We start from the raw sequence: 27,082 nt of genomic DNA, 5'->3' as shown, positions 1-27,082 counted from the left end.
CAGGTGGTGTCCCGGCGGTGTCTGTGCACCTCTGAGCCTGAGCTGTGCGCGGCGTGTCCCGAGTGCGGCCAGCCCGTCCCACCACGCAGGGGCAGGTGGGTGTGGCGGCCACCTGGATGTGTGGGCAGAAGGGCAGAGGTTCCTGCTGGACCCTTGGGGTGACGGGAGCTTATGGCCGGCCAGGCGTGGCCTGCCTCTGCTGCTTCCTTCTGTAGATGTGGCTCTCTCTCAGTCCAGCCTGCTTTTACGTGTGTGTGTGTGTGTGTGTGTGTGTGTGTGCGCCCAACTTTTACCTCGAAAACTCCACATGGCCATTTTGTTTGTAATTGCAAAAGAAGAACAGACACCCGGAGTCAGCCGCTGCCTGTGACACTTGGCACAGCGGATGTGCACCGGGGCTCAGAGGTCACTCAGGGCAGAGTAAGCAGCCCCCACCTGCTGCTCCTGGAGGTCACTTTAGCAGCCAGAGAACCCCGTGCCAGCAGAGGGCAGCGCCACGCACTGTGCCCCCTGGGTGTGAGAGGTGAGAGGACACTCACCTCTCAGGTTGGCTATCAGGGCTCCCCACGACGCCGGGCTGTTCCCAGGGTCTGATGAGTGGGCACAGGATGGAGGCCCTGGCAGAGCAGCGGGTCAGAGGGTTCTTCCTCTGGGGGAAGCTGACCAGTTGTGGGGACAGGGAGCACCGCCCTCTGAGAGGTGCGTGACCTGGTGACTCCAGCTCCCAGGGAGGAGACGCCCTGGGGAAGCTCTGGAGGAGACCAGGCACTTTGTGCCCGAGGCACAGGGGCTGCTCCTCCGGAAGCCAGCCCGCCGGGCCGCCGTCCCGCTGTCTTCGCCCACGGTGCTGGTTCACTGGGCAGTGTCAAGTGCTAAGTGAAGGGCGCGCCACGTCTGTGGCTGGAGACAGTCCCGTGGGTTGGTCTTGGTGAGACTGGTCACGGACTCGGTGGCATCCCTGCCCCGAGCCCAGGGCCCTGTCTGGAGCTGGAGAGGCTGGTTGTGAGGCTCAGGTGGAATTGCTGTGGACGCCAGCCCCATCAGGCTGGAAGCAGGACAGCCAGACTCGCTGCTGCAGCTGGAAGCTCTCTGCCCTGGTGGGGATGCACAGGTCAGCGGAGCAGTCTGTTGCCCACCCTCTGTCTGAGGGGCTGATCTCCAGCCAGAGCCCCATGTCCACCTGGGCAGGAAGAGTCCTGGCACATGCTACCAGGACAGCTGGTGTCCTGGGGCTGGGCCTTGCTTTTGCAGTGCTGGGCTTGAGCCTGGGCCTTGCATGTGCTGGCCGAGTGCTCTGCTACTCAGCTGTATCCCTGGCTGATTTTTCAAAAATCCATTTTAAAAGAATGGGACTTGTCACTTACCTCACACCATGTACAAAGATCCGTGGAACGGTCATCAGAAACCTGAACGCAGGAGCCAAGGCCACCGCAAGTCCGTGGGACAGTCATGCCCCCTGGCCTGTGCTTCCTGCGACACAGCAGCAAAGCAGGGAAGGGCCAGAGGCCCCTGGAAGCTGTGTGCTGGGTGGGGAGGGCGGGAGACCATAGTCCAGGGCCCAGCATCCACTGGACACAGCAGGGTCGAAGCCCCAAGGGTCACGAGCAGAGGATTTCCAAGAGGATGAGTGGACGGCCAGCAAGCCAGGTGGCTGGTGGCTAGGAAGGTGCAGGCCTTGCCCGTCCGGGGCCACTCCCCGCCCACAGGGGAGGCTGAGTGTGGGTGGGAGGAGGTGGCCCTTGCCCTCTGCTGGTGGGATGCACAGAGCCACTCCAGGGCTGCCTGGAAGCTTGGCAGAAAGCTGTGGCTCACCCTGCAAGCTACTTCTAGCCACTGGCCAGGAGAACTGAGTCAGCAGGTGGCGTGCCCAAAGCAAGGGCACAGATGAGCACAGAAGCAGTTTACAGTAGCCCCGGGGGCAGACAAACCTGTCAGTGGACAAGCAGGTGGTCAGGAAGTGGTGCTTCCACACAGTAGAATACTGTTCAGCCATCAAAAAGGAACAGTACCCAGGGGCTGGGGCTGGGGCTGGGGCTCAGCGGTAGAGCACTCGCCTGGCACGTGTGAGGCCCTGGGTTCGAACCTCAGCACCACATAAAAATAAATAAATAAAATAAAGGTGTTGTGTCCAACTACCACTAAAAAGTAAATATTAAAGAATAAAGAAAGAAAGGAAGGGAGCAGAGCCTGGGCCTCAACAGGGCCACCTGAGGACGTTTCGCTCAGCAGCCGAAACCACACGGGGAAGCCAGAGTGTGGTCTCACACGAGGCAATGTCCAGAAGGAGTGGGAACCGGTGGCTGTGGGTCCTGGGGAGGGGACGGGAGCAGGCATGTACTGTGGCCCCCGGAAGGTGAAGCAGCTGCGGGGACCAGCAGGTCACACTGGGTGCCACCATAGGAGGAGGTGCAGGGAGCACACCGCTAGGCAGAGGTCAGCCTGGAGGACAGGCCCACAGCCTAGCGCTCAGTGCGCCTTCCTGGTCCCTGTGGTGGCCTGTGATTGCTGGGGTGGGCCGTGAGACACTGCAGGTCACGCCCATCGGCTCAGGAGGGCAGGACAGCCTGGGCCCGCACCGTCCCCCTGTCTAGGAGGGTGGCCGGAGGCGGGTGGGGCGGGCGGCCTGGCCAGAGCGGAGCCGCTGAGCTGGCCTTGCCCCCGCAGTCGGCTTGGAGGTTCTACGCCACCAACCTGTCCCGCACGGACCTGCACTCCACCTGGCAGTACTACGAGCGCACCGTCACCGTGCCCATGTACAGGTACCCGTGCCAGCCCCGCCCCGCGTGCCAGGCGTGGTTTTGATTTCTGTCTGTTCTTAAGCCCCGTTTTCTGTTGCTCATTGTTTTGACGGATTTTTATTTCTCTTTTTCTTTAAAATGTATGCATTTTTCAAAAAAGAACCGTGTGTGGTTTATTTCAAAGCATTTATTTGGTTCCTTGTTTCCGTGTCTCGGCTTTTGTTTTGCACCTCACCCGCCCCTTTGCTTTCTGTCCTCTACTATGTGTCCCCAGTACCACCAGCTGAGTGTTGACCACAGTGCTGGGTGCAGAGTCTTCCATGGGCGGTAGGCCCCAGCTGCAAGATCTGGAGGGTGATGGTGACCCCCAGCAAGGAGCAGGGGTCCTGTGTGAGGGAGGGGAGAGACCCCCAGACCACAGGAGGGCACTTGGGTTAGGAGACCACACTCTCCAGGGGTCCCAGGTGCCCCCAACAGGACAGAGCACAGGACACCCAGGCCTGGGAAGGAGGCAGATGGGCCCCTTGGCCTGCTGGTCAGCTGTCAGGGTAGGATCTGTCTGTGCTGGGCTCTTGCTGGGTTGAGGTCTGGGTGAGAGGTTCTGGGAGCGTAGAGCGTCTGTGCCTCTGGGTGCTGCTGGCTAAGTCCCTCTGCCCCGAGGGCCATCCGGCAGGATGGGGTCCTTCCAGCTTTCTCACCTGCTCCGGGGTGTTTCTGCCCCCCTGCCCACCGGGGTGGGTGCAGAGAGCCTGGTGGGGATCTGGGGCGGGGCTCACCTGAGGGCCCGGCTGCCATGGGTGGCCTGGCCCTGCCCTCACATCCACCCGCTGGTGCCTCTGGAGCTGAGCCCGGGAGCCTGCGCCCTGGACCGCACGCATGCAGCGACCGTGCGCCGTGCCCGGGCCGGGCAGTGGCAGGGCTGGGCCTGGTGCTAATTCTCTCTGTTCTGTTGTCCCCCTCTTCCCCGACTATTTTTTTGTTTTCGTTTTCTTTTTCTTACCCCGTTCTCTCCCACGTTTCGGTTCCTTTCCCCTGTGTGTGTGGAAACTTGAAAGCTCACAAACTCAAACCTACGGGGCCTCCAGGTAGGAACTGCATGGCGGAGCTGTGTGTGTGACGCCTCCCTCCAGTCTGCCGGGCCAGCCCCGGGCGGGGTCCTCACGCAGACACCCTCAGGTCTTGCTCCCTGTGGCCCTCCCTGCCTGGAGCCCAGCCCACCCCTCACCCCTCGCCCTGCCCCCTTGGAGCTGCTTCCTGTTGCTGGCCCCTGTGTCCCTGGCCATCTTTCCTTCTTGTTCTGCTTTGTGCCTTGTCTCATAGCTGTGGTCCCCCGTCCCTGCCCCCACCTGCACCCCACGGCCCTGCTTGTGAACAGAGTTGTGGATGTGGGGCCACCGTGTGGCTTGGGGACTGTGTCAGGGCCAGGAGCGTATCCCAGACAGAACCCTAGGCAGGGGAGGCCACGCACACCAGGACACCTGCCCTGGCAGCCTGCCTCTGGGCTCTCCCCGCCTCCCGGAGCCTCTCAGTTGCAGGGTGGAGTCCAAGGCCTGGGAGCCTCCCTACTGGATCGGTGTGCCCACACCGGATGACCCTGGCTGAGTCTTGGCCCCTGTGGGGTGCTGTGGAGTGACCACAGGAAGCTCCTCCTCACATACGGTGCCAGTGCAAGGGCCCTCCCCTGACAAGTGTGTGGGCCTGGGTGGATGAAACCACGTCCCTGTCCAGCCCCTCTCCAGAGGCCAGCAGGGGCCTGGTCAGTGGGCCCAGATCCCCTCTGTGGACAGAGGCCTGCCCAGGCGTGGGGTTGGGTGAGGAGGTCAAGCTTAAAGAGTGGGGCTGCTGTGCTGGGCAGAGGTGGGTCAGGCCTCAGGGGCATCACCCCCAGTGTCCTCTTCCTGGACCCCTGGGCTCCTTGCTCCCTGGAGCGACGGTGTCCTGTCTCCCTCGGCCCTTGTCTAGCCAGGACTGCACCCAGAAGTAAAATGCACCAGTGTCTGCAGAGCCCTGGCTGGACGGGGTGTCCCCGAAGGCTGGAGGCCCTTGGCCAGCCCATGTGCTCTCCGGGGCGCCCCCACCCCTCCCCAGCACGCAGTGCCCTCATCCTTCATGACTGCTCCCAGCGCCCTGGGCTCTGCCTGGCTCTACCTGCCTACCTGGTGCCCTGCCCCTGGTGTCCCAGGCAAGACACCTCTGGCTCCAAGGTGGTGTCTCCTCTCTTATCTAAGCCTGCATGGGTGGGGGCCCAGGGCACAGTGGTCCCCGGCTCCCTGCTCCAGGCATCAGCGGGGTAGTCAGGGAGGGGTGGGGAGGCAGCTGGGTCCCTGTGGACAGACTCTGCACCCTGCCGCCTCACCTGGTTGGTGGCCCCAGCTTTGGGCAGAGCCACTGGACATTGGTAGCCTGCGGGGGGGGGCAGGCAGGGGGAGAGCTCGCAGGACCACCCCTCCAGGGCCTGGCTCTGCTGGGGGTACAGGGGCAGCCGGGCCAGGAGCCGAGGGGTTGTAGGGATGGCAGTGTCTGTTGAAGGTTGAGCGGGGGAGGATCTCTGCGTGGAGGAGCCGGGCAGATGTGAAATGAGGGGGTGACTGGTTGGGCCAGTAGGATCCATTGTCCTTTGGCTTTGGGGCCAGGGGAGTCACTTAGTGAGAGAGGCAAGGATGTGGGCCCATCTGGAGGACACACTCGGGTGGGGCTGGGCAGAGCAGGTGGCAGTGGTGGGAGGGTCTGGGTGGGGGTTGGCAGAGCAACCAGGAGGTTCTGGAAGGGTGTCCCCAGCAGACACTGAGGCCAGGTGGGTGTCAGACTGGGTGAGGGCTGGGCAGGGAGGTTAGTCCTGCTCTGCCACTGAGGACCAGGAGGACAGAGGTGAGAAGGGGGTGAGGGTTCGGGGCCAGGGTCTCGGAGCTTTGTCGGGGCTCCACGGAGCTGGGGGCTGAGTGAGGGTGTCAAGATCAGGGTGGAGCTGAGTCAGGCCAGGAGTGAGGGGTGTCGGAGGCCAAGAGCCAGGCAGCTGAGGTGGGTGCAGAGGGAGAGGGTCACCCAGATGCGGGGAGGAGCCTCGCCTCCCAGGCCTGAGTGCATTTTCCCCGGTCAGTCTGCAGGACCTGTCCCTGGTTGTTCCGGGGCTCAGGAGTGGCTGGATGTAGGGCTGGCGCGAGGCTGTTGGGCGGTGTGTGGCCAGATCTGGGGAGAGGGGAGCAGAACCGGGTCACTTGCAAAAGTTCCCAGGGCTTGTCCCCTGGCTGTCCAGGCCACTCATCTTCAGACCTAGAGATGAGCTTCTCTGACCAGGAAAGCCCTGCAGTGGCCTTGGCTCCTGCCCTGCCCCAGCTTCCACAGGGAACGTGGCTCTGCGGCAGGACTTGAGGGCCTGAATGTGCTGGGGTGCAGACGTGCAGCCGGCTGCCCCTGGCGGGAGGGCGAGGAGGAGGACCCTCACCTGGGCCTGTTCTCTTGACCCCTCCACGCTGCAGTGCTGGACTCTCACAGACAGCCTGGCACCTTCCCCTCTGCTGTTCATGTTGGGCACTGCCCATCTCCAGGTCACGAGGCCCCAGGGACAGCTACAGAGTGAAGGTAGTACTGGGGCCTAGAGAGGTGGAGACACAGAGCCCTTGGAGATCTGGCCACACCCCACATCTCTGGCATTTGCACCTGTTTGGGGTGCAGGGTTGAGCCTTCCTGGAGGCCAGTGTGGACAGGAAACTCACTCCCATCTCCTCTCCTGCTCAGACTCATCCCACCTCTCAACCAGCTGGAGCTGCTGAGGAACCTCAAAAGCAAATCGGGACTCACCTTCAGGTCAGCTGCAGGTCTCCCAGGCAGGGGCTGGAGCTGTGGGGCAGGACGGGCAGCTTAGGCCTCCTGAGGGTCCCAGCTGCCCTGGCGAGTGGCAGGAAGCCTCCTGGGATGTGCTTGGCCATGGGTCTTGTGATATTGGTGCTTTCTGCTTCTGCTGACCTACTCAGCTCCTGTCCCAGAGAAGATGGGTGGGCATAATGGGAGGGATACAGGGTGAAGTGTGGAGCGTGCATGACTCTGTTCATGGCTGTGCTCGGCACCCAGGTGGAGGCACCTTTAATCACAAGTTCTACTGCTCACTTCTTGCAGTGCTCTGGCACATCACTGATGTGCTGAGGGCCTGTGTGCAGGCCAGCGCCGTCTGTCCTCAGCAGGGCAGTGGGGTGGTGGTGTGTCTTGTGGCAGCCTCTGCTGTGCAGAGGTGGGTTCATGCTTTTGGTCCTGTAAATACGATCCTTAGCATCTGCATCACACCTGGGTTGGCCAAGGGGGCCCAGACTCCAGTGGCATGTCCTGATCACAAGGGGGATATTTGAGGACACAGAGAGGGGCAGACGTGGGCAGAGGCTGAGGTGATGCTGCCATAAGACAAGAATACCCAGAGCCACCGGAGCTGGAGAGGCAGCAGGGACCCCCGTAGAGCCTTCCTTGGAGAGTACAGCTGCCAACCTCAGTGTCTGGCTTCTAACCTCGCAGGCATGAGAGGGTGGCTTCCAATATTCAGCCACCATTGTGCATTCTGTTATGGCAGCTCCACAAACCTGGGGGGGCGGGGCTCTGCTGTGCACCAGAGCAGGGGACAGGTGAGGGGCAGGGGGCTCTGAGGTCCAGCAGAGCGTGTAGGTGACGGGGAAGAGGTCCTAGGTGCAGTAGAGCAGGCCCTGCTCCCTGAAGGTGGTGGGTGGAAGCTGTGCTGAAGGTGGTTCTGGTGAGCAACGTAGGAGAAACTTTGTGTCATTGAGCAATTACTTGTATGTTGTTACATACAAATGGATGTTGCCAGAATTCTGACTGCCTGCAGTGCTTCTGGTGCTGCTCAGAAGGAAGGGAGCAAAGGATGAGTTCCTGCAAACCAAGGAAAGCTGGTTCTCACTGCAGGGTGGCAGAGGCGTGGCTGGGTCTTCTTTTCTGTGGAAGCAGAATCAGTGATGAACTTGGGGACTTGGCCAAAGAGGGTTCCTAGCCAAATGTGGAAGTGCCGCCTGGCTGCTCTGTACTAACAACAGTGAGGCTGGAGAAGAGACGTCCAGGGGGTGCTGCTAAGAGAAGCCAGAACCTGAAGATTTGGGAGTTCCCAGCTATCCAGGGAGCAAGCCTCATAAATCAGGAGGCACTCTGGGCAAGCTTTCCCAGAGCAAAGCCCGCAGGTGAGGCTGGACAACCTGTAAGGAGAGTGGGCGTGTGGCTCGTGGACCCACAGGAAGCCAGGAAGGAGCCCTGAGAGGAGCCAGAGGAGCACTGCCAGCACCCATGAAAGGAACAAAGGCTGCCAGCTGTTGGATCGTCCAGCAGGAGTGCGGCTGCTGCAGTTGCCCAGCTGCAAACCCCAGCTGCCCTTCAGAACAGGGACCTCCCAGAGCTGGGGGAGCCGATGGTGGTTCAGAGCTCGAAGCCCGGACATTACCAGTCACACTTTCACCTTGGGTGCAGGGACCTCTGTTACTTCTCCTTCTGGAACCGAGATGTCTGCTCATGCTGTCTCTCCACTGTAGCTTTTAAGCAGGAGCCTCATTCGGCCATCAGATGGCTCACAGGAGCCTTGCCTACGTGGCTTACGTGGTTTTAGTTGAGACTTGGGACTTCCTATGCTAGTGGCATTTAGATGACATTTTAGATGGGGAGTTGGCACTGCACTGAGCAGAGACCTCAGGGTGGGGATGGGGTGAGTGCACTGAGGACCTAGGTGGATGGGGACTTCTGGGAGCACCCCCAGTAGGATCCTGGCCAGAGCCTGTGATGTGACTCCTCCTGGAGGAGGGTTTTTGTGGAGGTCATCAGTTAAGGGCCCTGAGGTGAGGTTGTCCAGTGAGCCTCAGCTCAAGCATAGCTATCCTTCAGAAAGACGGGAGACACAGGGCACAGAAGAGAGCTCTGGGGGAGCCAGAGGCAGGGACGGAGAGATAAGCCAGGAGCCGAGGGACAAAGGGCCCGGAGCTGAAAGAGGCAGCAAGGCTTCTCGCCTGCACACAGGGAAGGTGCCCTGCCCCTGGCACCTTGGCCTTGGGTCTGTGGCCTCCAGGACCAAGAGAGGAAATGTCTATTGTTTAAGGTCAGGTTTGGGGCAATTTGTTGCAGTATCCTCAGGAAGTGCAGGGGTGACTTGAGCTCCTGGCTGGAGGCTGGGGCCTGCCTGTGGAGCCCAGCACCCTCAGCCTGCTCCAGGTACCTGAGCTTTAGCGTGCCCAGGACTGGGCCTCCTGTGAGGCATGTTGTTCCTGGGGTACCAAGGCCCACCAAGGTGCTCTGGGCTCCTCCTTGAGGACCCCTGGCCAGGCAGGAGCCTGGCCACACCCTCTTCCTTTGCAGCTGCTCGCTAGGCCCAGGTTGTGGCATCTGCACCAGCTGTTCACAGAGGAGCCCCAATACTGCAGGAGACTGGCCTGAGTGCTCTGAGGGGTCACCCCGGAGCCTCTGAGCTCAGTGGGGGGACACCAGAGCCACTGGTCTAATGTTCTGTTTACAACTAACATTACCAGCAGACACATCCACCCCAAATTGAACCACCATGAGCAAGAGGGCCTTGGGAGCAGGACCTGGGGTCAACTGGCCACATCTCTGGCCAGTTCAACCCACCGCTAGAAAACTACATGAAAGAAAAATGGCATTAGCAGCTTTCTTCCGCAAACATTCTCTTTTGGAGATCTGTGAATGCCCAATGGAAGTGCACTCTGGGTGGGAAGGTGGCGGGCCCCTTGGGGTCCCTGCTCCCTCTGACCCTCCCCTGGTCCCCAGGCACTGCTCTCTCGCAGGGCAGGTACTCTCAGGAGGGCAGCATCTCTGTGCCTCCAACCTGTGGGAGGATGGGGCCTGGGCCATGGGGGAGGCCCTTGGGTGGGTGCAGGTCCCCACTCTGGGCACAGGTGCTCTGTGGGGGCCAGTCCGAGGGGGCAACTGCTAACTCTCTTGTTCTCTGTTTGAAGGAAGGAGCCCCAGCCTGAGCCCTCTCCAAGGTCAGTGCCTTCCTGCCTCCAGCTGCCTGGCGTGTCTGCTGCGCGCACCGTCTGGCCTTGCTCCCTCTGTGTGCACCGCGTGTCCTGGGGCAAGGGCTGCTGGGCGGACCCTGTGTGTGCTTTTGTGTGCGACCACGTGACTGCGTGTCCTGGCCCACCCTGAGTCACCCCTTGTTCACAGCCCTCTCCCGGGATTTCAGATGTACTCTGCAGCACTGTGGGCCTGAAGGGCTTCTCTGGTGGGCCTCCAGCCTACCAGTCCTCCTGGGGACCCTGAGGCAGGGTTTTCTAATAGATTATTCCCTCCAAGCACTCAGCCCAGATTTGCAGCTGGTCTGAGCTGAGCCCCAGGTGAAAACTCAGAGTGGGTGGCCCCTCCTGCCACTCTAGACCAGGCATGGAAGAGAAGCCAGGCCAGAAGCTGGTGGAGGGCCTTCAAGTCCAGCCTTGCGGAGGACCTTTCTCCGTGGACAGTCTGGAGCAAGTGGGAGTCCGTTCCTCCTGTCCTGCAGAGGCTGGGCTGGGCTGCTCTCTCCCCATCTCACACCTCCTCGCTGGAGACCCTGACCTCACTGGGTTTTCTTTGCTGAGGTCAAGGTAGCCAAGGGGCATCCAGGTGCTCAGCCTGGCTCCCTCCCTTTGGACTTCTGCTGGCCACTATGGGGCTATTTGGCCAGGAAGTTAGGGCTCATGGGGCCAGTGCTGCAGAGGTAGAGAGAGGCCAGAGCTGGCTGCTGTTTCCTAGTACTTCACAGAACACCACGGGAGCCACCATGCCTCCCTGTGACGTCCCCAGCTCCTCTGAGCCGAGTTGTATCCCCACCCAGTGCCCTGTCCACCCGTTCCTGAGCTCCTCTGAGCTGGAGTGTGTCCCCACCCAGTGCCTCATCCCACCCAGTGGCCCTTCCACACCAGTGCCCTATCCCCACCCAGTGTCCCATCCCCACTCAGTGTCCTGTCCACACATGGTAGAATAAACCCGACACCCAGCCCCCGTGACTAGGATGGATACCTGCCTGGCCCCCTCATGCCCTGCTGGACCACAGGGTGATCCAGCTGGCCGGATGTCCAGGAGCTGCTCTGGTGGGGGAAAGGCAGGACTGGGCCAAACCCCTCCCCTCTGTCCCCTGGAAAAGGAGCTGACCCTTTACCCTCTAAGCCCCACAAGAGGGAGGAATCAGTGGTGCCCTGAACTGGAAACACGGGCAACACTGTTGCCTGATATCCGCTGACAACAACCCTAACAGCCCCCAAAGAGGCCGAGAAAGCTGCCCTTGGAGCCAGAGGGGAGGAGGGTCGGCCCCCGGCGGTGCTGGCTGGTCTGTGGCTGGCGCTGTCGACAGAACAGGGACGAGAAGGGGGTGAAACAGGAAGGGGCACCCCGTTCACGTTGGGCTGCCGTCCAGAGGGCACCGTTCTCACTGTGGCTGTGGCTGGCCTCTCCCACACTGCCCTCCACTGCCCTGGGGCTGGGCATTGGCTGGAGGGGGAGCCCTGCGCAGCCATGGAGGCTGAGGCTGACCCTGGCGGGGAGCGACTGGCCTGGGGCCTCCTGGGCACCCCACCTCCCGCTTGTTGCCGTGGCTTGGGCTCTCCCCGTCTCAGCCTGTCTCTCTTTCTCTCCCTCTCCCGCCCCATCTGGAAAATCTTGCTGTCCCCAAGTGCTTTTAATCACTGTCACTGCCCTTCTGGGCCCCTTTCTCGTCTGCTCTGTCTTTTGGGATGAGGTGCTGGCCCTGAAAGCAGGACTCCAGGTGAGGACCCACGGAGCCCCTGGCTCTCTGGTATGTTCCGTGGCTCCCTGCTCCCTGTCCCGCCACTCCTCTGTCTCCCCGCCTGTCGGTGGTCCCTGCCTGCCTGTGCCTCCCCACGCCCTTCCCCGAGGGCAGCGCCTGCGAACAGCCCTCCTGGGACGCCCCTGGTAAGTGCTCCGCTGGGGCAGTCGACTTGGGGCTCCTCTGTCGGGAAGCGCTCCCAGGGTCTCAGCCGCTGCACCTGGCTCCCTGGGGTGGAGGCACCAGGAAGGCCCCTGGGCGCTGTGGGGATGAGGGCACCCTTCCCTGGGACGCCCTCCTGCTGGACAGGTCATGGTGGGTGGTGTCCGTCCCCCTGCCTGGGGCAGCCACAGTCCCCTCTAGCGGCCACAGTAGGTGTTCAGGAAGCCTGTTACTTGGGTAACAAGCAGGGGTGTCTGTCCCACAAGATGCTCAGGGAGCTTGGCTCCCAACCTCTCTGCTGCCCCAGGCTCAGCCCTGCCGTGGGAGTCCGTGCCCCTCTGCTCCTGCCTGCCAGGACCTGGGCCGCATCAGCCACGCTCTCCAGTCCTGGTCCAGGTAGCCCAGGGTGCTTAGCCTGGCGATGGTGGCACACCCCTGATCTCTTGGGGTCCTCGGCTCCCGAGGAGACCCACGAGACTAGGCTGGTTGTTGGGGGTGGGGGTCGGGAGCCAGGGTAGGCGGGGGCTCTGGCCTGTGCGGCTCTGCCCCATTCTCTGTGGCCCTGTCCCCTTCCTTACTGCCTCCTGCCCCCATGCCTGTGGAGCCCTGTCCCCTAGCATTGCCCCTCGCCATGGGGGCCTCCCCTTCTTCCCAGGTGGAGGCATCTGTGTGTGGTGTCTGTCTGTCCTGTCTGGTCCTGGCCGGTGTCTGTGGGCATCTCTGCCCCCAGGGTGCCCCAGAACTCCCGTGGTCTTGCTTGCTGCTCCTGCCTATGGACTGGAGGTCTGATGGGCAAAGCCCCACTTGAGTGATGGGGGCAGGGAAGGGCCAGTGCCATCCTCAGGCCCAGGGGAGTGCACAGCATCATTCTGGCCTGAGTCGGGACCCTCAGCACCCCACTGAGCAGGGCTATTACTCAGGACAGCTGAGGCCCTGAGGAGGGGACCTCAGACCCTGCTGTCTATACAGGACTTGTGTGTAAGACACTGGGCACAATTCCTGAGTCCCCAGTGTCCAGTGGCCACAACATCAGAGTGTGCAGCTGCTGAGCATACTCTCCACTCCCCAGCACTGGGCCTCAGGGCCTGGAGGTGCATTGTGAGCCAAGTGCCCAAGGACTCAGAACTGGGGACTTACAAGGGTGCTGGGAACCAGGAACCTCCTTCGCCGTCCTTCCCCATGGGGTGGGAAAGGCCTCCTGAGGATCCTGGGCAGCAGCCTTGTGTTATGGCCTGAAGACCACAGTGGGCAGAGGGTTCAGGGCTTTGCTTGCTTGGCAGGCCTGGGTGCAACTGGGAATGAAGGCTGGCAGGGTTTCTGAGAGTGGTGGGGTACTGTGGGTACCACCTGGGGCCAGATGACTGGGTGCTCTGCTGACAATCCTCCTATAGCAGGTGGCCAGCACATGGAGTCCAGCCATGGCCCTCCATCCTCAGGGTGACTGGGGAGCCTCAGCCACCTCTCTACTTAGAAGCTAACCCATGTGAGGGCTTGGGTAGAAGCCCCTCCTGCTCAGAGTCTTGCTGGGAGACGGTCCGGGGCTCCTGGCCTGTCTGGGCAGCAGGTGCCCTTTGAGCAGGCTCCCAGCCAATCACCTACGAGTTAGTGAATTGCATCCTTCATGCCTAAGTGGAGAGAGTTGTGTGTGGGCAACACAGAGGGCCACCATCAGTGTTAAATAAATGTGCAAAGGGGAACAAGCCGGGCGATTTCCCCCTGGGGCATGTGCGCTTCTGACTTGAGGCCGTCGTTAACACTGGGGTCCCCAGGTGCCAAGGTGCTGTCTCAGAGGGACCTGGATGTGAAGGGGAAGCAGTGGCCTGGAAGAAAGGGAAGGATTTCTGTAATCATGGCTACTTTCCGTTTTTATTTAAACACCTGAACGTTTGTTGGTAGAAATCAATCCAAGGGCACGGGGGAGGTTGTTGGGAAAGTTGAACTGAGGACCCTCCGCAGGCTGGAAGAGCTCTGCCTGCAAAGGGCCTCAGCACAGAGGCGCCTTGTGAGGTCCCAGATGAACTGACTCGGTGAAGAAAGTCCTTTTAAATCTAGGTGTCCCTGAGTCCCCTTTTCCTTGTCTTCCCTCCAGATAGGGGCAGCCACTGACTCCTGGGTAAACTGAGGCCACTTCCAACTGGGCGACAGACTGGCCTGTGGGAACCTCACGTTTTTCCTCCCTAGACTGCATGTTTCACTGGGGTCACTTCCAGGATCGTGTCCATCCAGAACCAGCTCTTTGCAAAATCTTAGCACGTGTATTATTTTTTATTGGCATGAATATAGCAAAAAATAATACATCTCTTAAGACATGAGCTCAAACTCTGGCTTTGGAAGGAAAAGGTATTTTTGGAGGAAAAAAAAAACCCACGAATTATTTTTCTCCAAAAATAGGGGACTATTCTCTTTTCCAGGCTGCGGGAGACTTTCGCCAGCAAATCCCTTTCGCTCTCCTTGCTCAGACGCAAACTCCCCCTGCAGCCGGGGGTCTGCGAGCCCAGAACCGCCCCCAGGGTGCTCGGGGCGCCTCAGGGTACCTGCTCGCTGGGTCCTGCTGCCGACCCCGGGACTAACTCTGCTCTCCTCATTTCCAGTAAAGGCAGACCGTGCAGAGGGTGCCTGTGTGGATGCTGCCCCGGACACTCTAGGTACCGCGCGATGCTGCACGGACTGGTGCCCCGCTGCACGCTCCTGCCCTCCCTGCTTATTAGAGGTTGGGACCAGCGGGCCGGCGCCTGCCCAATTCTGCCCGCTCCCTGGGGCCACAGACCCGGAGCGAGCGCAGGCGCCTCCTTCCGCCTTACTGACCCCGCCCTGCCCGAGGGCTGTTGCCTTGGAAACAGTTCCTGCCCTGGGCGAGTTTCCTCTGGCTGGTCAGTCTAGCACCTCTACTAGGCACTGAGGCCCATCCTTAGCGCCCTGCTGGGGGAGGCAGCTACTGTGTGACACCCCACCCCAGAGACAGAGGCCCTGGCTCCCCCTTCTGACTTACAGGTCTGGGTTAGGGCAGGCTGGAAACAGGACGGTGAAAGGCCCCTCCCTGCACCTTGACCACACCTTTCCTGTCCCTGTCTGCTGTTGGGTGTGTGAAGGCATCTGTCCTGCTTGCTCTGGGGGCCCCTTGCCCCTGGTCTTCCTCTCCTACCCGTCCCCTTCCTGGCTGGTGCAGCCCAGCTACCAGCAGGCAGCTGTGAGGTGCCCACCGATGGGAGCGCACCTTGTCCTGTGCATGAGGTCGGTCGGTGCCGGGCAGCATGCTTGTGCATCTGCATCCGTGCATGCTCCAGATCCTTCTCCACCGGGAGAGGCTGCAGGGTCGCCCCACCCTGCCCCACAGGGCCCCTCTGCTGCCTGTGTGTTCTGGAGGTGGGCGCTTGTGGGGGAGGCTGCAGCAGCCCAGGAAGGGCTGCTGAGGGAGGCGGCCTGCTCCGCCCTGGCTGAAGCTCTCCTGCTTGCCCAGAGTGTCTGTGTCCAGAGCGCTTCTGGCCACAGGTGGACCCTTGGGGCAGGGGCTGAAGTCAGGCTGCTTGGGAACCAAGAGGGTTTGGAAGTGTGGGCAGCAGGAGCCCCGCCAAGCTCTGCCCTGCTGTGTGTGTTCTCACAGAATGCCACCTGCCCTCCCTGGGCATCTTCTGTCCAGATGCAGGCTGGGTAGTTCTCTGTGGATGCCCGCTAACTGCATTGCTGAGCTGGACCCCTGTGTGCTGACCAGACAAGGGCCGTCTTGCCACTGGTTCCCACTTGAATCTCACCGAGAAGAGGGTGACAGGCAGGGACAGGCTGGCCTTGTTCTCTGTCCCAGGTTCTTCCTGCCCTGTAAATGCCAAAGCACCAAGCCTGACACACGAGGGGACCCTGGCCGTGGGCAGTCTGGCAGGGCAGGTGGGGGGAGCTCTTCCTTTGTCCTGGCTTGGGAGGGGAGGCAGAGTCTCAAGATTCTTGGCTACCCTCCTGCCCAAGTTGAGGGAAGCTGGGTGGGGACCAAGTGTCCCCCAAGTGTCAAACCCACTGTCCCTTCCTCCAGCACCTCGCCCACAGGCCTCAGGTGGAAGCAAGGCTGAGAGCTGAGCTCTGCCTTCGTGGGTCTGGAGAGCCTGCTGCCTCTGACTTGGCGGGGAGGAAGAGACTGTGGGAAGGAGGTCGCGCTGGGGTTCTTGCCTAGAGAGGCCTGCAGCAGTGCCCCCCAGCCGTGCTTCCCGCAGCTCCGCGCAGCCCCTCTCTGGGCAAGGCGTGGTCTGGGTGGCGGAGGGATCTGTGCCTTGCGTCGCGGAGGAAGCAGGAATCTGATGCGCACCCTTGACACATTCCTGACCCAGGAACCCAGGAGGGTGTGGGGCACCGCGCTTCACTGGTGACTGAAGAGGAAGGGCCAGTTCCTTCCCCTCCCATCACTGCTGAGGCTGGAGTGGGAGGAGGGGAAGGGAGACCTTGGCTTCCCACGTGCCCTGGAGCCTGCCCAGAGGGGGCCTGGAGGGCTTGTTTTCCTGAGCTTGAAGTGGTTTGTTGAATGTGGAGGACGAGCCCATAGGAGGCAGAAGAACATTCCAGAAGCCAGAATCCTCCTGAGGACAAGTCTGGGTGCCCAATGGGCTTTGGTGCTCCTGTGGTCCCTCAGCCTGGGGTGGTCATTTATAAATGGCTCCAGCATCTGGCTCTCCCTGGACCAGTGGGGGTCTCTCTTGGGCTGGAGACCAGAAGGTCATCTGGGTCCTGGGCCCTACCCTTCTGTGTTGGTCTCAGTGGAAGCAGAGGCAGACTCAGGGCCAGTGTCTGAGCACCCAGATGCCAGTGGTTCCTGATACCGGACACAGGATGCCTCAAGACCACCCGGCCCTCTGCCCTTAGTGGGCTCTCTGTCTAGGGCACAGGCCCAGGGATTTCTTTCTCTGCCTCTTACTTAGAGACTCTTGAGCAGGCACAGGTGTTCTCTGAGGTTGTCTGCTGTCCAGGGGTGGGTTGGGGAGGGGACATGGGCTCTATCTGCGGTGTCCCTGCTGGGTGGACTGGGCTCTGGGACTGTCTTTCCTCCAAGGTGGTTACCTCTGCTGCCTGCTTCATGTGTCTCTCTGGCCATGTGTAGCAGCTGGGGCTGCTGTGGTGGGGGTGGAGTCAGAGACACTAGCAAGTGACACTGGGCATTGGGGCTTCCTCTTGGAGGCCTCTGAATTTCATCAGGCCTCCTTGATTGCTGTGCTCAGCAAGGGCCCTGCTGTAAGCCATCCTGGGAACCTGTGGCTCCCCATGGCTGGCACGAGCAGGTCCTATTCACCAGGACCTGCTCTCCTCTGGGGCGATGCGGAGTCACAGCAGAAGGAGAGAGGGCCTGTCCTGGAACCAGGGCCCGATGGTTCCCAGAAGGAAGACTGGAGGCCATGTCTGCCTGGAGCAGCCCTATCATGGACATCCATGTCTCCTGCTGCCTGGGGGACGTGGGAGCCCGTGAACACGGGTGTCTGCCATGTGTCCATGGTTACCAAGAAGTGCAAAGTCTAGGGAGGCCCAAAGACCTTCAAGTCTGGAGACAGCAGCCTGACTGGAAGGACTTTCTGGGAGTGGCCACTTCCTCATATCCTTGCAGCTGCCTCTGCCCGCCCTGGGGCTGGGGCTTGGGGGAGCAGGCCTGGGAATACCAAGGCCAGCTGGGGCACCTGGTCCCAGCTGTCTTCCCAGAGCAGATGTGTAGTTGTCCAGGTGTGAGCTGGGGAAGATAGGGCAGGCACTTAGAGGAGGCCAGGTGTGCCAGGGTCCATCAGGAAGGCTGGTGACTGGACAAGCATCTGCAGGAGCCTGGCCCCTGGCCCCAGCAAGCTGTATGGAGAGGGAGGGCTGCTCCTGGGAGTGTTGGGGGGGCCTGTGGGAAAGCTGCAGGCAGGGCTGGTGCAGACTGAAGGTCCCAGGGACGAGCCCCTCCCTGGGCACCTGGCCACTCTCTGGGTGTCACCTTGAGGGGATGGCAGGACAGTGTGCAGAAGGCTCTGGCACTTGGCGGTGGTTGCTGAGTGATGTGAGCCGGGGGGACACCTCCCCTCTCCCTGGCACGGCGCTCTGGCCATACCTGTGCGGCCCCTCCCTGCGCGCCCTGGCTTCCCCACGGTGTGGTATGTTCTTTGGACCTGAGTCTTCTCTGGTCTTGTGGGACAGCACTGGTCGCGAGCACACATGGCCCGTGTTCTTTCCGGAGTGACTTCTCTTGCTGTTTTTCTGTGTCTGTCTGTCTGTCGGTTCTCATGGGAGCAGCCAGAAGGTCAGTTTGAAAGACCGTGTCTTCTCCAGCCCCCGAGGCGTGGCCGCCAAGGGGAAAGGGTCTCCCCAGGCCCAGACGGTCCGACGGTCACCTAGCGCTGACCAGAGCCTTGAGGACAGTCCAAGCAAGGTGCCCAAGAGCTGGAGCTTCGGCGATCGCAGCAGGGCACGCCAGGCTTTCCGCATCAGGGGCGCTGCGTCCCGGCAGAACTCGGAAGGTGGGTCTGCAGGCTGGGAGCCTGCTAGGAGTGCCTTGAGCACGGCCGGCCGTAGGGCAGCGAAGCAGCTCTGCCGCAGGGAGGTTCCTACCCCACCCCAGGGGAAGTTCACGTAAAAGGAGCTGTTTTAACCACACTGCTCAGTGGCATTTCAAACCCTGGGGTTCGCCACCATCACCCCTGCAAAGGGCCCCATGCCCTCCTGCAGTTCCCTTCCACTCCCCAGCCCTGGCCACCACTGCCTGTTTGGTTTCTCTCCTGTGGGATCGTGCAGCTCCTGACCCACGGTGGCGGCTGCTCCCCTGAGCGAGGTTCCCAGGTGCAGCCATGTTGTCTCCTGTCAGAGCCGTGTTCCCCTAGTGGCTAGGCAACGTGCTGCATGTGGAAGGGCCACTGTGGTCAACTGCCTCTGTACCAGGGAGGCCCTCTTAAGCCCTCACACCTGTGGGAGAGGAAGGGCTGCAGAGAGGCGTGATGGGCAGGTCTGCAGTGTGAGGGGCCTGGTGGCCATGACCACTCACATCTGCACATCCTTCCACCTAGAAGCAAGTCTCCCTGGGGAGGACGCAGTGGAGGACAACAAGAGCTGTACCTGTGAGTTCGTGACCGAGGACTTGACCCCTGGCCTCAAAGTCAGCATCCGAGCCGTGTGGTGAGGGACCTGCATGACCCCCCTTGGTGCCCATGCAAAGCCCCTCTGCTGGGCCTCCCCTTCGGTGCTGGGCCCTGGCCACTGAGTTCACAAAGTGGGTGTTGAAGACACGGCCTAGGTGCAGTGGGGGCTGAGGCAAGGAGGTCGGGAGCTGCTCGGCTGGCAGGTCCAGGTAGACGAAGGTTGTCTGTGATGCCGGGCACTGAAGTGGCTGGTGAGGGGCCCTCCAGCACCCACAGTTGCAGAGGTGCCGGGAGGGTGACAGGCTGGTGGACACTGGGGCCAGCGTGTTCTCTGGCTCAGAGCTCATGGCTCTGCCTGGCCATTGCAGTGTCATGCGATTCCTGGTGTCCAAGCGGAAGTTCAAGGAGAGTCTGCGGCCCTACGACGTGATGGATGTCATCGAGCAGTACTCCGCTGGACACCTGGATATGCTGTCCCGCATCAAAAGCCTGCAGTCCAGGCAAGAGCCCCCACCTGCCTCCCAGCCCAGGACCTTCGAGGGCCTTCTGGGCCAAAGCCCAGGGCTGGCTAGAGGGCTCCTGGGGGCCAGCCTGGGAGGGTGCAGGGCAGGAGCAGTGCTAAGGTGGGCCTCCCACCGCCGGCGTCTGCCAGCTTTCTGCCCTGTCTTCGCAGTCTGTCTCTAATATTTTTCTGTCTCCCCTCTCTCCCCCGACTTCCCTGCACTGTGGTGGGCAAGTTTTGTGTGTGTGTGTGTGTGTGTGTGTGTGTGCGCACGTGCACATGCACACTCACATGCATATCTGTGCACATGCATGTGTGTGTGAATGTGCACATGTGAGGGTCTCTGGATGAGGGTGCACACGTGTATGTGTAGGTGCATGTGTGTGTGCATGTGTGTGCCCATGCATGTGTGTGTGATGTGCGGGTGTGTGCACGTGTGCCTGTGTGCTGTGCCGTGTATGCACACGGATGAATTGGTGCATACACGTGTGTACACATGTGCACGCGTTGGGAATGGAGTTTCCCTCGGAGAGATGACTCTGCCAGGCAGCACACACTGCCACCCCTCTTCTTCAGAACGTGATTGTCCACCCATTGTAAAGGAGTTGCCCCACTTCCTGAGTGCATCTAGGCTTGGTGGTAGCTGGGCACCCACTGGTGTCCGTGTGGAGAAGAGGCTAGCTAATTCCTGGAATTCCATGTATCACAGCATGAATGGGGGCCTGAGCACACACATGCACAGGTCTCTGCACATGGGCACACAGGTCCACATTCTGGCCTGTGCTCTAGCCTACACCCCCCCAGGGTGCTCACAGCCAGTACATGCACACCTGTGTGGCCACACATGTGGTGGCACCTGTAGGGAGCCACATGCTGCAGGAGTTTCTCCTGAAGGAGGTCCCAGACTCTACTGGTGGGGTCCTCCCCATCCAAGGCTTCCAACAGAGGCTGTGGCTGCTTCCAGCCTGGAGGTGCAATGGGGTCCAGCTCACATGGAGAGGGTCTGGACAGTGAAGGGCAGCCGGGAGGCCATGGCAGCTCTGATGGGGAGGTTTGGCCTCTCCTGCTTCAGGTGACAGTGGGGCCTCTCAGGCCTTAAGCTACTCCCAAGATGGGGTTCAGGGAGGCATCTCCTCCTCTGCTGGGCTTAGGCTGGGCCTCTCCTGGCCTTCCCAGAGCAGACTAACTAACAGCTGGGACTCTGTGCCTCTCCTGCCCATGCTGGTCAACTGCCTGGTCAGCTGCCTGCTCAGCAGGTCCTTCCATCCATCTTTCCCCCTCTGCTTCCCTGTCTGTCTGAAAAACAGACCAGTCGGCTTGGGGAAGCCGGACGGCCCTCGTCAGTGATGCCCCATTCATGCTGTGCAGCCTTGCACCTTCTCTGGGATTTGACTCCCAGCACATGCACCCATTTCCATACCTACCTGAGCTCCCTGGTGAGGCTGGGCTGCCCACAGACCAGCTCCTGGAGCGAGCCCTGTTCAGCATGCCCAAGGGCCATGCGTGCGGCCAGCCCCTTTCTGCTGGGCACACAGGTTCCTAGGAAAACCGCTGTGGTCTGAGTGGGGCTGTCCCATTGCTGAGCTTCCAGTGACCCCTCTTGAGCTGCGTGACGATGCGTTTTGCTGGTGTCTCTTTTCTTGTTTACGCTGCCAGGATAGATATGATTGTGGGCCCCCCACCCCCTTCAACTCCCCGGCACAAGAAGTACCCCACCAAAGGACCCACGGCCCCTCCGAGAGAGTCACCCCAGTACTCACCTAGGTTAGGACGCCTCATCTCTTCCCAACCTGTCTTGTGAACGGCCAGTGCCTTCGCTCCAGGCCACATGACGGCGGCACCGCAGACTGTCCTTTCCTCAGGACAGAGGGCACGTCCAGGCTTTCTGTTCCTGCAAGTGCCCTGCACAGGGGAAGGCTCTCTCACCAGGGCCCCCAGGGGCAGTGAAGGGAGTCAGGACTACCCAGTGCCCTGCAGTCCTCTTGGGGCAGCCAGGGCTCCTCTCTGTGGGTGTCCTTGTGAGGTCCACCTGGGGCTGGGGGACTCCTGGGCAGAAGCAGAGGACATCAGTGGCCACACAGGTGCTTCCTTGCCTGGCTGCAGACCTGCCCTCCAGGCTGAGGCCCTCCCTGGTCTCCCTGGGCACTGAGTCAAGCCCCCCAGACCTGCCTGTGACTGGGCCGACCCCGGACACACCTGGCTGACCCTGGGGCTGTGTGCTCTGAGCAGCTGAGGCTGCTTCCCAGGCACAGCAGCAGACTCTGGTGCCTGCCTCTCACAGTTAGGAGGAGAAAACGAGGGAGCCTCTGCCAGGCACCACGGCGGGTGCTCCAAGTGAGCTCTGGAGTTACTTCAAGTTGTGGTCATGGTCATTAATAGTGATAAGGAAGACGGCAGGACTGCCCCCCCCCATCTGACAGGCAGAATGGAGGTCAGGGAACAGCCAGATGGCACACTCAGGCTCTTCAGGGGTCCAGGGAGACCTCCATGGCCTCTGGCTTCCTCTGACTCCAACAAGTCAGACAGGCCAGCGAGAGAGAAGCCCCTGGGGCAGGCCAAGAGGACAAACAGGGCATCTGGACAGAACTGACAGGCACAGCGTCTGTCTACCCCCTTGGCCAGGGTGGCTGCCCAGGAGGCTGAGGTTCATTGTGCTGGGCTTCTTCTCAGCCCAGCAGCTCTGATCATGAGAGAGTGAGACCCAGGGAGCAGGCAAGGTGGTGTCTGCTGCATCCTGACTCGGGGTGGTCCCTGACAGTACCTGCTGAGTCCACTGCTTGGCTGCTCTCTAAGACTTAAGCCTTGTCCCTGGGGCATTGCTGCAGGAGATGGTGCCTGGGAGTCCAACCAGTGAGCCAGGAAGGCCCTGCTGGCCCTCAGACCTCTCAGACCATTGCAGCCAGGGACCTTCAGGTTCACCCCAGGGGCATTGAGCATGTGGGGCTGAGTCCAACTCCGCGCAGCTGAGCCCAAGAGGAGGAGGAGGCAAGGTGGTTCAGGGTCCTTGGAAGACCCTTTCCCAGATGCCGCTGCAGCAGTTCTAGGCTGAGCCCTGGGCTGAGGCTCCTGTTGGGACCCACCAGGCAGGCAGCCCGTCATGTGGCCGGGGTGAAAGTGCTGTGCATCTGTGCCTGGACTATGTGACACGGGAACACCAGGGCCCGCCCCCTCCATTGCCATGGCGTCTGCTTGGAGCCAGAGGCCCCCTCCCCTCGTGCATGAGTCTAGCATGAAGCCCGTGGAGCATGAGGAGGCTGCATCTGGCTGCCGCAAGTCTGGCCCTGTTCTGTTTCATGTGACAGAAGGAATATGCCCGGCTCCAGAGAGGCAGGCAGGGCATTCCTGCCTGCAGAAAGCAGCTGGGCGTTCTTTGTGCACAGGCTGCTGTCCAGAGCTAGGTGGGCTGGTAGCCTTGGCCTGGGTTGGTCCTGCTCAGTCACCCTGTCCTGAGCTGCCGTTAGCCCAGTGGGGTTTGTAGGCTCAGCCAGCATAGCATCTTGGTTTCTGAGTGGGTGTCCCACAGCTGCAGTTCTCGGCCCACACCTACTCCCCAGCCCCTGCCAGCCCTGCAGGACTCACTGTGGATCTGTTCAACAGGAGCTGGTCTCCAAGGGTGAAGGAGCCTCCTTCCCTTCTTATGGCATCAGTGACCTAGGGCCTCATTCAAAACCAGCTCGGCTGAATTCCGCATCCTGCATATGAACACACACGCAACGCACTCTCACTTGCATACATGTCCATGTGCACACCCACTCACACACATGTGGACACATGTATGATACGTTCACATGCATACACACCCACATGGATAGCCTCTACACACATGCTTGTGAACACATGCCCAGACACATGGTCATGAGCACATAGATGTATGAGCACGTGTACAATGCACTCATACCCATGCACACCCATGAATGTGCACACATGTACAATGCACTCACGTGCATGAGCACACCCATTCTCACACATACACACACTGGTTGGTGGCGGCTTGTCCCAGCCCTCCTCTGGTTGTGTGGCTCTCTTCCCTTTATCCTTGTCCTGGTGCATGGAGCTGCAGCCCTCACCGCCTCCTGCTTTTGTTGTCCCTGCTGCAGACATCTAACTGTCCCTGTCAGACCCTGTTGGGGTCAAGGGCCTCCGTGGCACATTATGTAGGAGTAAAGCTCAGGGGTGGGATGGCTGTGGCTTCTGGAGCAAGGGCACATCACGCCATGCTCCCAACCTCTGGCTGGATGCCCACCAGCTTCCCTGACTTCTGGGCCTCAGTGTGCTGGGAGGCCAAAAAGCCACAGGCCAGGGAGGAGAGGGAGCTGGGTGGGCAGGTGGGATGGGGGCCCGAGGGAGGACGGGGACTCTGCTGCAGAGGAGCTGGGGTGGACTGGCCCCAGGGGAAGCTCCTTTACTTTACTCCTCTTAATGTGCCAGACCCCACTGGAATGGAATGGATAGGAACAGGACCCTGACGGTGTCAGAAGGCAGGCAGGAACGTGAGGCACCAGTGTCCGTCTGTCCTGGCACCTACTGCCCCCTGGTCAGCTCTGGGTTGGGCCTGGAGCCCAGATCTGGGGGCTGTGGGCTGACCTGGGTGGAAGGGGCAGGGGCCAAGCCACATCCTCCTGAACTCATGCTTGGGGGCCGGGTCTCTGTTCCCGGTAGAGTGGACCAGATCGTGGGGCGTGGCCCGGCGATCACGGACAAGGACCGCACCAAGGGCCCTTCCGAGGCGGAGCTGCCAGAGGACCCCAGCATGATGGGACGCCTGGGCAAGGTGGAGAAGCAGGTGGGAGGGGCTGGACCAGGCCTCTGCTGTAGGGGACCCTTGCTGGCTGGGGCGGGAGGGGAGGAGCGGGTGTGGCCCCTGCTGTCGGAGCCTCCCTGTTGGCCAGGAGGGGGCTCTGCTCTTCAAATCCACCGTGTCCTGGTGGAGGGTATTTCTGGAGTCAGCACTTAAGTCAGAAGTACCCAGAGTTTATGTTCTTCCCTCCATGTCCTGGGTGGGGTAGCTGGGAGGCAGGATTTGCATTTGAGGGTCCCGTGGGGGGAAGGGATTAATCTGCTGTAGAACTTGTCAGAAGTCACACCTCTCTGCCTTTCCTCGCCTCTGGCCTTGCGACCCTACCCCCACAGCCCTCTTCCTGGGGGTGGTTCATCAGAAACCATCACACCAGGCCCTTGGGTCTGCTGGGCCTCAAACTGACTGGTGGGGTCGGAGGCAGCTGCTGAGTCCGGGTTGAAGGAGGGGCAGCTCCGGCCCCCCTCGCCCCTCCCGCTCTCCCTCCATGTCCCGGAGCCGCCCTGGTCCCGGAAGCCTGGTCCAGCGGCAGCACCCTCTTGCAGGTCTTGTCCATGGAGAAGAAGCTGGACTTCCTGGTGAGCATCTACACGCAGCGCATGGGCATCCCGCCCACAGAGACCGAGGCCTATTTCGGGGCGAAAGAGCCGGAGCCAGCGCCGCCATACCACAGCCCCGAGGACAGCCGGGAGCACGTGGAGAAGCAGGGCTGCATCGTCAAAGTCGTCCGCTCCGGCAGCTCCACTGGCCAGAGGAACTTCTGCGCGCCCCCCGCCCCATGCCCGCCGTCCACCTCGTGGCAGCAGCAGAGCCACCAGCGCCATGGCACCTCCCCCGTGGGGGACCACAGCTCGCTGGTGCGCATCCCGCCGCCGCCTGCCCACGAGCGGTCGCTGTCCGCCTACAGCGGGGGCAATCGGGCCAGCACCGAGTTCCTGAGGCTGGAGGACGCTGCGGTCTGCAGGCCCCACGAGGCCGCCCTGCGGGACAGCGACACGTCCATCTCCATCCCGTCCGTGGACCACGAGGAGCTGGAACGTTCTTTCAGTGGTTTCAGCATCTCCCAGTCCAGGGAGAACCTGGACGCCCTCAGTGGCGGTTACGCGGCTGCGGCGCCCTGCGCCAAGGTCAGGCCCTACATCGCCGAGGGCGAGTCCGACACAGACTCGGACCTCTGCACGCCCTGCGGACCTCCGCCGCGCTCTGCCACGGGGGAGGGCCCCTTTGGCGAGGTGGGCTGGGCCGGGCCCAGGAAGTGAGGGCGCAGGACCCGCCCACGCGCTCTGCCTGTCCCTTTTGGGGGCGTGAGCTCTGCGGGTCTCTTCTGGAGTGACGTGCGCTGTGGGGCACCTGTGGGGTGTCAGGCCCACTTGCCGGTGCAGGCAGCAGGGCTCCTTGGCTGGTGCAGTGACATTTTGCAAAAGTTCTTTTCCAACCAGGGGCTGAAGGAGCACCCTGCAGCAACAAGCTGCTCAGCAGGGACAGACCTGGCCCGGCTAGTGAGGGGGGGCTAAGTGACCAAGGGGGCATGGCTATGGGGGTGTGGGCCGGCAGCAGGGCCCAGGAGGGTGTGGCTGGGGCAGACTTCCCCCTGACAGTGTGGCCTTGAGTTCTGGGGGGTGCCTAGAGAGGCCTTCAGTTCAGGAGGGTGTGACAGGCCACTGGGCATGGCCTGTCCTGGCACCTGACCACTTGTCCCCAGGTTCCTCTGTGTGTGAAGAGCTGGGCAGGACCCCCACCCCTGGGTGCCTGGCTGGAGAGCTGCCGGCCAGCATCCCCGACCCCTGCCAGCTCCGTGGGTCTTGCCAAGGGAGCCGGTTGGAGTTCAGGACCCCTTGCCTGGAGCTGAGAAAGGAGTGAGGCCTTGGGGACAAAAACCAAGCCCACAGTCACTCTGGACCCTCCTGAAAGGCCCACCCTGCAGCCTCCCCAGATAGGGAATTTCAAAGTTCCATCTGCCCTGACCCGGGGTCTCCCAAGCCCACAGGAGCCACGGCTTCCCAGCCACAGGAGTTCTGGGTGAGTCCCCATGATGATGTGTCCTTTCTCCTCACTGCCCTGGCTGGGTGCTGGTCACCAGGCTGTGGCTAGCCCTTTGAGCAACCCACACTGTCCTTAGCCAGGATTCACCCTGCTGGTCCCGCACCTGTGCTCCCGCAGACCAAGGCAGGGCTGGCTGGGGCCATCGCTGGGCAGGAGAGCCCTTTGGTCAGCTGGCTCACCCACTGCAGAGGGCTGCTGTGTGTTCTTCCCACTACAGCTGGCCACCCCGGTCATACTCTCCACTGGTGGGTGCCTGGCTATGGCCTCCCAGTGTTTTGGGAGTTGAGACATCCCTTCCCTGGGCCCTAGTGAGCAGGGACCTTGCTCCCTCCTGCCTGGGTGCCTTGGCCCACTGGGTATTCACTTTAGGGGCCTGTGTCCAGCCACCAGGAGGCAGAGGGGGATGTTCTGGTCCTGTGGCCTGGGGCCTAGCAGCCTCTGGCATTCTGGCGATGGCACCCCCAGCTCTTGTCTGGAAGGAGCCCTCTTGCCGGCTGGAAGAACTTTGAAGCAGGGTTAGGGGTAACATGCCCCTGGCCATTGGAGGTCCTGGGCACTTGGGGACCTTGGGAAACTGTCATCAGCAGTGGGTTAGTGGCTGTTGCAGCCTCAGTGCCCCTGCCAGGGCACCCAGGAGCTACCTGGGGCACACGGATGGGCTGCCTGTCAGGAGCCACAGACACATTCTCCTGACAGATCCACATGGCACTGTGGTTTTTCAAGGACGGTATCATGTGGCAGAGAGCCCTCCAGTGGAGAGAAATGTCCCTTCCAGTGTGGGTGGCCACCCAACACCAATTCCTCTGGCTACGTCAGGCCTCGGATCTGAGTCCTCCTTGGTGTGGCACAGGGAGGTTCCAGCTGGGCCCACTGGCAGGAGGACAAGGTCAGCCAGCCCTAGCCCACTCCCTGCTGGGGCCCAAGGTCCCAGGATGCTCTCAGCCTGTGCAGGCCCCAGGACCTGGGGGAGGGACTCTTTCCCTGAGGGAGGTGTGTTCCTGCCTTACCTGTGGCAGCATG

The 27,082-nt window shown here is 61.4% G+C and overlaps 1 protein-coding gene across 7 annotated transcripts in view; it reads left to right on the top strand.

The window, feature by feature from the left end:
• Nucleotides 1-25,438, top strand: part of Kcnq2 (potassium voltage-gated channel subfamily Q member 2) — a 46,663-nt gene extending 21,225 nt beyond the window's left edge. Inside the window, exons 8-17 of one of the 7 annotated variants that reach the window (XM_077799676.1) lie at nt 2,665-2,759; nt 3,794-3,823; nt 6,474-6,542; nt 9,683-9,712; nt 17,884-18,107; nt 18,651-18,759; nt 19,091-19,222; nt 20,881-20,988; nt 23,884-24,007; nt 24,565-25,438. In XM_077799676.1, the coding sequence (XP_077655802.1) occupies nt 2,665-2,759; nt 3,794-3,823; nt 6,474-6,542; nt 9,683-9,712; nt 17,884-18,107; nt 18,651-18,759; nt 19,091-19,222; nt 20,881-20,988; nt 23,884-24,007; nt 24,565-25,278 (1,635 nt within the window). In that variant the 3' untranslated portion in view covers nt 25,279-25,438. Of the gene's footprint in view, nt 1-2,664; nt 2,760-3,793; nt 3,824-6,473; nt 6,543-9,682; nt 9,713-14,240; nt 14,295-17,883; nt 18,108-18,650; nt 18,760-19,090; nt 19,223-20,880; nt 20,989-23,883; nt 24,008-24,564 lie in introns of all 7 variants that reach the window. The other 6 variants (XM_077799677.1, XM_077799680.1, XM_077799679.1 and 3 more) reach the window with 6 other exon arrangements.
• The last annotated feature ends 1,644 nt before the right edge of the window (nt 25,439-27,082 follow it).

The sequence above is a fragment of the Urocitellus parryii genome, chromosome 6 (genome assembly GCF_045843805.1).
Source record: "Urocitellus parryii isolate mUroPar1 chromosome 6, mUroPar1.hap1, whole genome shotgun sequence".
Lineage (NCBI taxonomy): Eukaryota > Metazoa > Chordata > Mammalia > Rodentia > Sciuridae > Urocitellus > Urocitellus parryii.
Note: the sequence above shows the minus strand (reverse complement) of the source record. Positions and strands in the feature narration are given on the sequence as shown.